The 13,315-nt window shown below is 35.9% G+C and overlaps 1 protein-coding gene across 3 annotated transcripts in view; it reads right to left on the bottom strand.

The window, feature by feature from the left end:
* Positions 1–13,315, bottom strand: part of PIAS1 (protein inhibitor of activated STAT 1) — a 117,802-nt gene that overhangs the window by 23,293 nt on the left and 81,194 nt on the right. For all 3 annotated transcript variants that reach the window (XM_060153000.1, XM_060153010.1, XM_060153007.1), the window contains exon 7: positions 8,620–8,725. In XM_060153000.1, coding sequence (XP_060008983.1) covers positions 8,620–8,725 — 106 coding nt within the window. The remainder of the gene's footprint in view (positions 1–8,619; positions 8,726–13,315) is intronic.

The raw sequence follows: 13,315 nt of genomic DNA, 5'->3' as shown, positions 1-13,315 counted from the left end.
TCCGTGGGTTTTAGTTTGGAAAATATAGTTATCATATCACTTACGCTAATTAATATTATATGTAAATTATGAAAAGTATGCTTTTGCCATTATAGACCCAATGTTACTCCAACCTTTCTTATAAAGATACATTTAACAAACAGTATCCTTTTAAAGGTGACAAACAATTGCCATACGAAACAAACATGTAAACAGAATTCTAATGTAATTCCTAACCATTCTGCATGTCTTCACCAACCACTCCCTAACACCCACCACGCACACAGCAATGGGAACAGTAACTGACTTTACATCTTATCTATTTAAACTTCGAGTTAAATGAAGCAATATCATAGATCATAATATCAGCCTTATGCAAAACAAAGTTCAGTGTTAGTACTTTGAAAAAAAAATGAAAAAGGAAAGGCAACCTGAGGTAGTGGTTCAGAGCACAGGATCTAGAGCCAGCCTAGGCTGTAATTCAGCTTTAGTCATTTAACTTTTCCATGCCTCAGTTTCCTCATCTTGTAAATGGGAATAATAACAGTACCTCATAGCATTGTTGTAAGGATTAAATGAGTTAATACAAATAAAATGCTTTAAAATAACCTAACATTATACTAAATAAATATTAGTTATCACAACTTAAAATAAAATGTGACTTGTATGTTTATTTTCTCTCAGAGGTGAAAGAATTTTCTGAAATTATTTTAGAATTAGCTTATTAATTTCTATTTAAAAAAAAAACTTCGCTTTTCACCTTTGCCATTATAGACTCAATCAATTCTCTCCTGTAAAGATATTTTTAATACTTTAGGATCTTGATTGGATTGAATTTAACCTACAGATCAACTTGGAGAGAACTGACATTTCTCCAATAACAATACTGAGTGTTCTGATCCATTAACATGATGTATCTCTTCATTATTCAGGTCTTATTTTAATTACTCTCACCAATGTTTTATAGTTTTCAGCATACAATTGTGCATATATTTTGTGTAACATATTCCTAAGTATTTCATATTTTTAAAATTCTTATTATTTGAATTTCAATTTCCAGTTGTTTACAGCTAGTAGAAATACAATTTTTATTAACTGACCATGTATTCTGCAACCGTGCTAAATTTACACATTGGCTTTAGTAGCTTTTTTGTAGATTTTTTGGATGTTTTCTATACAATGAAGTCATCTTCAAATAAAGACAATAATTATTGTTCATTTCTAATCTGTATGCTTCTTTTTTCTTGCCTTATTGTGCTGAATAGGATCTTAAGGGCAATGCTGAATAGAGGCATTAAGAAAGATATTCTTGCCTTATTCTTAGGGGTGAAGATTTTTACCATTAAATATGATATTAGCTAAAGGCTTTTTGTAAATATCCTTTATTACATTGAAGCAGCCCCCTTCTCTCTATTTTGCTGAGTTTTATCATGAATGGATATTGAATTTGACCAACTGCTTTTTCTGAATCTATGGAGACGATCACATGATTTTTTCTTTTTTTGTTTGCTGAGATGAGAAGGTGAATTATATTGATAGATTTTTGAATGTTGTATGAACCTAATATTCCTGGAACAAACTCTATTTGATCCCTATGTATTACCTTTTAATATACTGTATTTGTCAAAACAATTCTGAAAAAGAAAAAGTTGGAGGACAACCTGATTTCAAGAATTACTATCAAGCTTTAGTAATGAAGACTGTGTTATTGGTATAAGGATAGATAAATAGGTCAATGGAAGATAATGGAGTCCAGAAATAAATTCATACATCTATGGTCAACTGGTTTTTGACAAAGGTGTCAAGGTAATTAAATGGAGAAAAAATTAGTATTTTCGAGAAATGTTATGGAACAACTGTTATCCGTATGGGGAGAAAATGAACCTCTAAAGCTTACTTTGCATCATACACAAAAATTTATTTAAAATAAACTGTAGACCTAGATCAAAGAATAAAACAATAAAACTTCTAGAAGTAAAATGTTTGTGACCTTGGGTTGGACAAAGATTTCATAGTATGCAAAAAGCACAAACTATAAAATAAATGCAGGGAAAAGTTGAATAGATATTTTATCAAAGAAGCTGTAAGGATGGCAAATAAGCACATGAAAAGATGCTTAACATCGTTAGTCATTAGAAAAGTTCATATTAAAACCACACGACATATCACCTACACAATGACTAGAATGGCTAAAATCAAAGCAGCTTGACAATATCCACTGCTAGAGAGAATGGGGAAAAAACTCTAAATCTCAAATCTTCTTGGTAGGAATGCAAAAATGGAATATGCACTTTATAAGAAACTGCCAACCTCTTTTCTATACATTTATCATGTGACCCAGCAATCCTAGTCCTGAGTATTTACCCAAGAGAAATGAAAACGTATGTCCACAAAACTGATACTCATATGCAAACTGCAAATGTTTTAGCAGCTTTATTCATGATAACGAAAAACTGGAAGCAATCTAAACGTCCATCAACTGATAAATGGATACCCAAATTACAGTACAGATAAATGGAACACTACTCAATAATAAAGAAGAGCAAACTACATGAATGAACCTAAAACCATTATACTATGTAAAAGGAGCCAGAAACAAAAGGCTACATGCTGTGGGATTTCAAGTTCTGGAAAAGAAAAAACCACTGAGACAGAAATCACATCAATGGATATAAGAACTGGGGGTAAGGAGATGAGACAGAATGCAAAGTGCCACAGGGGAACTTTCTGGGGTGAAGAATGTTACATATTTTGATTGTGGCATTTAGTTCATGATTGCATACACCTGTCAAATTCATCAAACTGTACACTTAAACAGGTGAATTTTTACTGCTTGTAAACTATACTTGAATAAACACAACCAAAATAAAAAAAAGAAGAAAGGTGTGGGGGGGAATCAGTATGTTAAATTTCATAAGAAAGTGAAAAATAAAAATAAGACATCAATATTCATCCTGCTGCATCAACCAACACCGGGTAAATCTTTCAGTCAGGTTTTCTGGTGTCACTGTGAGCTGCAGCCGTAACAGTATTTTACTATTTTACTATATGATGATTAAGTTACTAAAATTAATCTTTGAAAGTCCCTGTTGTCATGTGCTATGAGAGTTAGCCACTAGTCACATGTGGCTATATTTAAATTTAATTAAATTTAAAATTCAGTTCCTCAGTTGCACTACCACATTTCAAGTACTCAACAGACACATAGTACTAGTGGCTATCACACAGGACAGTGCAGATATAGAACATTTCCATCACCACAGAGTGTTCTATTAGTGCTGTTCTAGGTTTTCAAAAAAATGTCTTTCCTTTTCAGAATTTTTTTTTTTTTTTTTTTCCGGTACGTGGGCCTCTCACTGTTGTGGCCTCTCCCATTGCGGAGCACAGGCTCCGGACGCGCAGGCTCAGCGGCCATGGCTCACGGGCCCAGCCGCTCCACGGCATGTGGGATCTTCCCGGACCGGGGCACGAACCCGTGTCCCCTGCATCGGCAGGCGGACTCTCAACCACTGCGCCACCAGGGAAGCCCTCCTTTTTAGAATTTTAAGGCTGTAAACAATTGAACATATTAAGTCCAATACTTAATTTTATAAGCAAGAAAACAGAGGCACAGAGATGTGATCTTTTACTCAAGAACTCTTTTCATCAGTTTACTTAACAAAAGTCTGAGGATCTACTATGTGCCAGGCCCTGAGCTAAGCACTAGGAATTCAAAGAAAGATAAGATTAAGTTCCTGCCCAAAGGAACTCATAGTCTAGTAGAGAGCAAAGATACTTCTCTAATGTGCTGTAATGGAAACTAGCTCAAAGTCAATGCATCAACTCTGGGGGTTCTGAGATACCTCCTGGAAAAAGTGAAACATGAAGGATAACTAGAATTTAGGCAAAGTAGGTAACAGGGAAGTCTGAGGCACAGAGAACAATACTGGCAAAGCACTGAAGAAAAGAAAAGAATTCATTATTTTTGGAGTAAAAAGAATGAGAAAAAGAATGAGAAGAAGAATGAGAAGAAAAGAATGGAGTAAAAAGAATACTTTCCAGATGACACCGGAAAGTAATAAGCAGGTGCCACACCATGGAAAGCTGTATGTTTAAGTCATGTTAACAAGTTGGAGTTTTTATCCCATTGGTGTTAGGAAGTCATGGATTGCAAAGAAATGGTAAGATTAGATCTGTATTAATCACTTAGATTGCTACCAGAAGAGAGATATAAAAAGGGGGGCCAATGGGCTTCCCTGGTGGCGCAGTGGTTGAGAGTCCGCCTGCCGATGCAGGGGACACGGGTTCGTGCCCCGGTCCGGGAAGATCCCACGTGGCGCGGAGCGGCTGGGCCCGTGAGCCATGGCCGCTGAGCCTGCGCGTCCGGAGCCTGTGCTCCGCAACGGGAGAGGCCACAACAGTGAGAGAGGCCCATGTACCGCAAAAAAACAAAAAGGGGGGTGGGCAAGAAAGGAGAGGAATATATAATTCAAGAATAGGTTTTTAAAATAAAGGCAGGATATGAGAGCTTAAATGAGGTCAGTGATGGTAGGGAGAGAGAGAGCTCAACAGAGTTGAGAAATATTTAGGGTTTATGTCTGATAGAACTTAGTGAGTTCAGTTTTCACTACTTGAATCTGAGGAACCAGTGGTATATTTCAGTGAAGACAGTTAGCTATGTGTATCTACATTTGAAATTCAGGGGAAGGTCTGGAATGAAAATATGTATTTGGGAGTTGGTGCTAATTTAAACCACAAGAGTAAATGTGATTATCTCTAGGGAAAGTATGTATGTCCTTGTAGAGACCAAGGACAAAAACCCAGAGAAAACAAATATTTAGGATACTACCCTTAAGAGTATCCATTGAAGGCAAGTGATTGAGAAGAAATAGAGATGAGAATTTCAAGGAGACAGTTGTTGGTATGAAATGCAGCAAAAATATCTGACATAAACTGAAAAGATAAACTTTAAATCTGGCAATCAGATTGTCACTTGTGACATCTGCAAGAGCAGTTTCAGTGGAATGATGGGAGTTAAAAGTTCACAATGGGTTGCAGTGAGGAGGTAGAAAGGGAAGTTTAGATGACTCTTTGAAGAAACTAGGATGAGAACAGGAGGAACACAGATCTCTATCTAGAGAGTAGCTTGCTTTTGTATTTTCTAAAGGATGAAAAAGACTCGACAGTGAAGGCTGACAGAAAGCCTATAGAGCGGAGGAAGGAACTGAAAATACAGGACAGAGAGCAGATAAGTGAGCAGAGAGGCCTCGTAATGCTGTTTCTGAGCATCTCCATCTGGATGCCTCATAGACATCTCAAATACCAAAAGTCCAAGAGTGCACTCTGATCTTGCGCCTGCAACCGGATCTTTTCAACACTGTTTTCCATTTCAGTAAATGGCACTACCATGTAAGCTGGTGCCTAGTAAGTAAGGAACCTAGAACTCCTTCACTTCTTTTTCTTCACTCCCCACACGTAGTCACCACTTCTCCCCTTTAACACCTCTCAAACCATCAACTTCTCTCTATTTCCATCACCATTACTTCAGTTCAAGACATCATCATCTCTTATCTGTACAACAGGCTCCTAACTGGCCTCACTACAACAGCCTAGCTCCCCTTCAATTCAGTCTACTAAGTGAACGTTTTATTGCCCATATCTGACCGTACCACTCTGCTTAAAAATCCTCTAAGGGTTTTTTATCATCTGTCTTCATATCATCTATATGAACTCACCCCATGGCTATCTCTCTGGCCACTTTCCTCCTTTGTTCTCTCCACTTCAACTCTACTGGCCTTGTCTCTTGGCATATTCTCCTCCCATCTGGGGCTTACCTCCTCCTCATCCTTATAATTGTGTCTTAAACATCACAGCACCAGAGAGGACTATGTTCTCCTGCTGTTACCTCCAGAGTTCCCTGTCTTTCTTCTTTAAGACACGTGTCACAACTGTAATTCACTAATGACTTGTACAATCATTTAATTCTGTCTTTCCCACTGGACTGCAAAACTTCTGACGGATGCAGAGACAGTATGTGTTTTGTTTAAGGCTACAGTCTCCTGTGCCTGGAACACAGTAGACTCTTAATACAATTTCTTGAATGAGAAGAATAAATGAATAAAAAATTAACTTTGGGCAGGAAACGGGACATTTCCTCCTGAGATTGAAGAGAATAAATAAGGATGGGTACAAATGAAACTAAGTTGAAAAGTAGTTTTGTGACATTAAGGAAGAAATGGGCAATTTAGACAAGTCACATCTTATAGCACCGATTTTCTTGCGCTGACAGTGTTGAAAGAGGGGGAATATTGTTTAAGTATGGCTAAGGTTTAAAGTGATTGCTAAAGGGAAAAAGAAGAGGAGACAGGAACTTGACCAAGAATTAGTAAAGGACTGCTTTGTGATAGTGGTGAGGGGACAACTCTACATGAAGACGGAAACCACAATACAAAAATCTACTAAATCAAATGAATCAGCGTGGATTTCTCTGTGAAAAGTCTAAATACCATTGACTTCATTTCAAGAATAATGTCTGATTTGACTAATAAAATTTTGCCAGTAGAATTCATTGATAAGATTAAGAATGACTTACAATGAACATATTTGTGGGTAATTTGATTCTACAAAATATCTGAGAAACCCACCAACATTTTCTTCTGTCAAGTTGTTTCACACTATCTTTTAATTACATAATTAATTTGTTGGGTAACTTATTTCTTTAGAGATAGCATAAAGGCAAACAATCTGTTCTTTAGTCAATTATGACAAATGTTTTATTGGTAGGATCCAAATTAAAGTTTTGTTGGTTCCCCAAGCCAACAAGATAAGATACAAAGTTCCACAAAAATCCAACCCAATCTGCAACTACTCTCCACCTCCAGGATTTATTAGAGATGAAATAAACCACTTTTGAATTAAGTAGCTTTTGCTGCTTAACAGTGGCTAACAGTGGTTTGTTCTAGTAAATAAAATAACTCTAGGCTCACCTTCCCACTCTCCCTCCAGATGGTGCCACAGCTGCAAGTGGAGAAGAATTTACAGCTTGAGCAAAGACAGCTTGCCTTATTATTATTATGCAACATAACAGCTTCATCAGCTTTCAGCTTTATTTCTTGGTATGACCTTTTCTACACAGGCTCACACAATTCCATAATACTTTCTGACTAAATGAAATTCTAACGCTATGTGGCAAATACGAAGATTCTCAGGAGAATGACCAGAATGGAGTGTGAAAAAAGAAAAATTCTTCTCTTGTGTGCTCCTTCAAAGCAGGTGTCTGTCCCTCCTCTTCTTTCAGGATCCCCCACTCATCTCCTTGTCCTTGCCAAAAGGTGCTTCCACTCCCCTAGACCTCAAACCAGACCTCTAGCTCTCCACTGTCTATCAAGGAATGCCTACAGAGGCATTAGCCACTAGTGTGCTCCTCTTGACTCAGAATATTTTCAATTTTAAAAGGACCCTTTTTATACAGAAAAATCCTTCAATGAACTCTTGAGGGTATACTGATATTCAGAGGTAATGGGATCTTTTAATCCGGCATAGAAACAGGTTAGAAAAAGAGATAAAATCTATGTCGCAAAGGGAAACAAGAGGAAAGGTGGTCTTACTACCTTAGTTTCTTTCTACCAGAATGTTCCTAACTACAAATCTGATAGTGGGCTTCATTAATCAACTCACATCAAGAATCCTTAAAGGGTAGCTATCGAACCCCCATCTGTAAAAGCTTTGTTCTCCAAGTGCCCATCCCCATCCCCCAATCCATCTATCTCTCACAAAGAAGAGAATAAAGGAAGAACTTAGTTCAACTCTTTGGAAAGGCCACCAACCTCTGGCCTTAACCCTCAAACACTGAGGCCAGAAGAGTCAGTGTGCCCCTTGCTACCTCTCAAGTTCACCTGAACAAAAGGAACCATCTAGTTATTCCTACCTAAGAACCTAGATTTTGAAGGAGCTTTAGATATGATGTGGTATAAACTTCTTGTTACAGATGAAGAATAAGAGATTCAGAGTACGAGTAGACTGACTTTCCAAGGCCACATAACTGGTTAAAAGCAGAACCTACTTCATTATTATATCTACCACCCCACTGACTCTCTTTTTACTTTGTTAATGCAGGGATGTTGTCATCACATATCCTTGGACATTTTTCCTGGATAAACCTTAAATATAAAATAACTCTTGTAAAATATATGCTAAGATTTCCTTTCCATCTCCTAGAATTCCTGAACACTTATTTATTTTTATGAAGCTTTGGTAAAATATTCTTCTGTATTCATGTACTGACTTTACAAAGTTAATTTTAAGATCAGTAAAATATAAACTATAAAATATACGTCATGACAAAGATATTAAAACTACTCTTTTTTTTTTGGCCCCGCCACACAATGTGTGGCATCTTAGTTCCCCGATGAGGGATCGAACCCGTGCCCCCCGCAGTGGAAGCGCAGAGTCTTAACCGCTGGACTGCCAGGGAAGTCCCTAAAACTACTCTTAAGCCTTGAATTACTCTAGCTCACAAAACAAAGTTTTCAGTGTTTTAATCCACTATGACAAGCTCTAGTAAAAAAAATAAACCCTAAAATTTCTTGAGTTGAAAAACACTATTCTAACCTTTACCAAAATAGTTCAGCTGCATAAATAAAATAAAGTTATCATACGTACTTAAAGCTCTAGAATGATCCGGATTCCTTATTCCCTTTGCTCGTAACCTCTGAAGAAGAACTGTTGAGGACAACTGTTTTACAAGATATACTGCCATGGAATAGTTCTGGAAAAAAACAAACAAAAAAAAAGATGTAGAAAGCAAACAACATACGTAAGTAAATAGGTACATCTATTTTAATCCCACAATGATAGGGAAAGAAAATTAACACCTGTTTAAAACACCTACTGTGCGCCAAGCACTATCTTAGGTGTTTTCATGAATGGTAATTCATTTAATCTTAACCAAAAAGCTGCTGAGGTAATCCTATTTTTATGGATGAGGAAAGTGAAGTGTAGAAAAGTAAAAGAACTTGTTCTAATTTTGCAACTTTCAAGAGATAATGCCAGGTCTGTCATGCTTCTGTATTACCTGACTACCTATGCTTGAAGTTAATCAATTTAGGCACTTATGTAAAGAACATTGTTAAAAATAAATATAAACCAATGCCAATAAGATGTCAAAGTCATCATAAAACATATTTAGCAGGTAGCAGTAGCTATTTAAAAAATTAGACTGGCATCCTAATCCATTTAATTTCTCTCTATGCCTTTAACTAGTTTTGAAAAGACCCTACTTGGGCTATTATCACAACAAGCAGAGGGAATATTAAATATTTTCAAAGAGAAGCTGATGGTTTGGCAAAAGAACAGATGAATATCCATTACCAGCAGAGGGACTACCCAGAGATGGTACTAGGAGAAGGGGGACAAAGAAAATAGTTTATCAACAAGCCAAGGCAAAGTAAAGGGTACATGACTGGATAAGAGGAAGAAAAGAGGGCTGAGGCTTATGAAGGGTAAGAGAGAGATCTAAATGAGAAGGCCCACTTTCCACTTGGTGTTGGAATCAAGAGATTTGGAAAGAAGCAAAAGGAAAAATAATTATTGCCATCTTCTATTTATTAGCTACATACAGTTTTACACACACTCTTAATATATACTATCCACTTCATTTAAACCTCAAAGAAGGCCTGTAAGAGATATGTAGGGCAAGTATCTTTCTAAGTAAAGGACTGATAAAATGGAGGCACACAAAAATGCTTTTAATTTTAAATTTTAAAAAATATATGTAATCTGCTCATGATCATGCACCTGCCTGATGACAAAGGTGGCACTAGAAATCAAGAGGAAAGTGAAGGGACGTCAGGACAATGGACTAATGGCCAAGGCCAGTGTAGTTCTCTATAGTTCTTGACTTCACATACCATTTGCTTTGACCCTCCTAACCTAGTCCAATGTACATTCCAACTTTCAGTTACTTTCACACTTTGGAAAATGCATCCCCCTCTTTTGGCAAGAAGAGAATATATTGTACAATACACTCTGGAAGGTCAAATTTTCACTTAGAGTTCAGAAACCTATCCGTGTTCACATGCTACACACTTTCCAGGAAAAAATGAAGTATCAAAAAAGCTAATTTCGGAGGGATAAATTAGGAGTCTGGGATTAACATATGCATACTACTATATATAAAATAGATAATCAACAAGGACCTACTGTATAGCACAGGGAACTCTGCTCAATACTCTGTAATAACCTAAATGGGAAAAGAAGCTGAAAAAGAATGGATATATGTATATGTATAACTTGAATCACTCTGCTGTACACCTGAAACTAACATTGTAAATCAACTATACGCCAATACAAAATAAAAATTAAACATTTTTTAAAAGCTAATTTACTTTCATTAATAAAACCCTTAATTTATTAATGAGGAACAAATAACCTTAAAACTTACCAAAATTTTAGACACACAACATACCAATCTAATATAAAACTAAAAAGCTCCTTTTAGAAAAAAAATCCTTATTCACCTTTATTATTTGATTAATGGTTCACGTATGATAGAAACTGGAGAAATGCTAATTAACACTGTGAAATTATTATATATACTTACAGCCTGAATCTTCAGAACTAGTAATCACCCTAAGGCTTTATATAAATTTTTAAGGAGAGGTCAAGTAGAAACTACAAGTTCAGTGAAAAGGTATGTTCACTCTAGTTGAAACATGTAACCAGATAAGAAATTAAAAAAAAAAAAAAGGAAGCAAAAAGAAGGTCAGGTATTAACAAACACCACTTGTACCGATAATATGGAATTAAATTTTATATCACATGAAAGAGATTCAGCAGCAACCCCGCCGAAACTCCACCGTGGTATAATATCTCTCCTAGGTACATGATACATTGTTCCTGCTAACGCTTCAAAGTACTACTTAACTCCAACTACTGAAATATATTGCATTACACTGATGTTTTTGTCAAATCCTTTTTCAAAGTCTTCAAAATTGTCTATCAAGTTTATAGGACGTTTTCTTCATTATTAAGATATGATCTCATTAAGTGCCCTTTACACCAGTATCTAAATAACTTCTCTACAAACAATGACAATTTAATAAATGGCTAGATGCAGTGATTACTCTGAGGTAGGATAAGAAGTTACAACATAGTTCACTTATTTCCTTAAAGCACTGTACTAGCTCTTCTTTTTCTCTTATATTACAATTTTTAAAATTGAGCTATAATTGACATATAATATTGTATAAGTTTAAGGTGTACATCTTGACTGAATAGAGTTATAATATATTGTAAGACGATTACCACCATAGCATTAGCTCTTCCATTTATTTCCTTTGAAGACATAATGCTAACACTTCTCAATGGCAACTAATAATACAGAAATTAATCCCCAAAACAGTAAGAGATCCTACATGAACTATTCAGAGTATCTTCACAAGCTTAATAAAACTAGGATCAAAAACCAATCTAATAAGTTATCTTTTGGGCTTCAGAAAAGAATAATTTTCTTTCAATGTTTTATTTCAAAAAGAAGGTCTCCAACTTGTAGATCATGGTCTACACAAAGCTTACCTGGGAGATCTTCAAATCACTGAAGATTACTGTTTTCTTTCTGAGGTGTGGAAGGCTTCCCATGGAAGAATACTTCCCCCTCTCCTCTAGTGCTATATATCAGCAACCACATTTCCCTCCTCTCCCACAGTTTGACTTCTTTCATAGTTCACTGTAAACACCCTGGTGTTTATACACTTTTCACACACAGACAAAACCCAAAACATCTGCAATACCCTCTTCAAAAAGGGGGACAAAAACAGGGAGCCCAAGGTACACTAGAAAAAAACATTTAAAAGGATTTTAAAAACCTAATAGTGACATACTGATTAGGTAAAGAAAAAATATATAACCTTGATAGATCTCAAAAAAGGATTTTGATAATATTCAAAATCCATTTCTCTCAAAGATATACAGTAAAAAAGAGGACCATAGGATTATGTTATTGCTATAATTAAGTTCTCTCAAAAATTAATAGCCATTATAATACTTAATGTTGTGACACTAGTATTCTCATTAACGTTAAGGAACAAGCCAAGTATGTCCACTAGCACTCACATTACTTAACATTGTTCTGAAGGTTCTAGACAGCACAGAGAACAAGAATAAGAAAATATGGCCTAAGTATTAGGATTATCATTATTCATATAATGATACATCTCAGACTCAAAACTGCCTATTTGGAAATACCAAGAAACCTACTAAAAAGCTATCAGAACCAATACGTGAATTTATGTACTAAGTAAATATTCAACAATAACTAGCTTTTAAATAAAACAATTAAATACATTTTTTAGAAAATATAACAGAAAAAAGATCTATTTACAATAGCAGTAATAATAATAAACAACACAAGAATCAATAAAAAATATGGAAACTTTGTAAGAAGAAACCTATTAAATTACTGAGGAACATGAAAGAGGATTTGAATAAATGGAGAAACATACAGTTCCTGAAATAAGGACATTAAATACTGTAAATAAGTTAATCCTCTCTAAGTTAATATACAAATTTTAAAGGCAAGCTCATTTATTCCCAGAAAGATTTGGGGGAATAATGCAGGGGAATATGTCTTACTCCATGCAATTACTTTTTCAACATTTTCACTCTCCTCAATGCCCCGATTTCTTCTCTCACTCTCAGCAGACTTCTCTCACCTCCTATCTCACAGACTTAAGAGAATTCATCAGATCAGAACTTACCACTTCTCCAGTACCAATCATATACATGCATCCAATCCTTTTATTCCACTAAATAAAGAAGTTGTCCCTCCTAGCTACAATGAGTTAGTTAATGAAATTCACTATTATTTTTCTCGTGTATATTTAATCTCTTCCTCCCAAGAAGATACCTGCCATCATCCTTTATACATGTTTAACACTCTCCCATTAAAGCAAACAAATAACTCTCATCTCAAATTTCCCTCCAGCTCAGCTGTATCTATTTCCAAAGCTACCCTTCTATAACTCACTATCTCCACTGCCTTACCTCTGCCTGGTCACAATCGGGCTTCTCCTCCCACCATTCACCAAAACAGCTCATGCTAAAGTCAACTTTATGTTTCTAATCCAAAAAGTATTTTTTTAGATTTCAACATACTTGACTTCTCAACATCTGTTCAGTACTGCTTACCATCTCCTTTTTTTAAAATAAATTTTATTTTATTCACTTATTATTTTTGGCTGCATTGGGTCTTCGTTGCTGCGCGCAGGCTTTCTCTAGTTGAGTGGGGGCTACTCTTCATTGCAGTGCGCGGGCTTCTCGTTGCAGTGGCTTCTCTTGTTGCGGAGCATGGGTTCTAGGC

This window comes from Lagenorhynchus albirostris, chromosome 1 (genome assembly GCF_949774975.1).
Source record: "Lagenorhynchus albirostris chromosome 1, mLagAlb1.1, whole genome shotgun sequence".
Classification (NCBI taxonomy): domain Eukaryota; kingdom Metazoa; phylum Chordata; class Mammalia; order Artiodactyla; family Delphinidae; genus Lagenorhynchus; species Lagenorhynchus albirostris.
The sequence above is the reverse complement of the archived record's forward strand: the minus strand, read 5'-3'. Positions and strand labels throughout refer to the sequence as shown.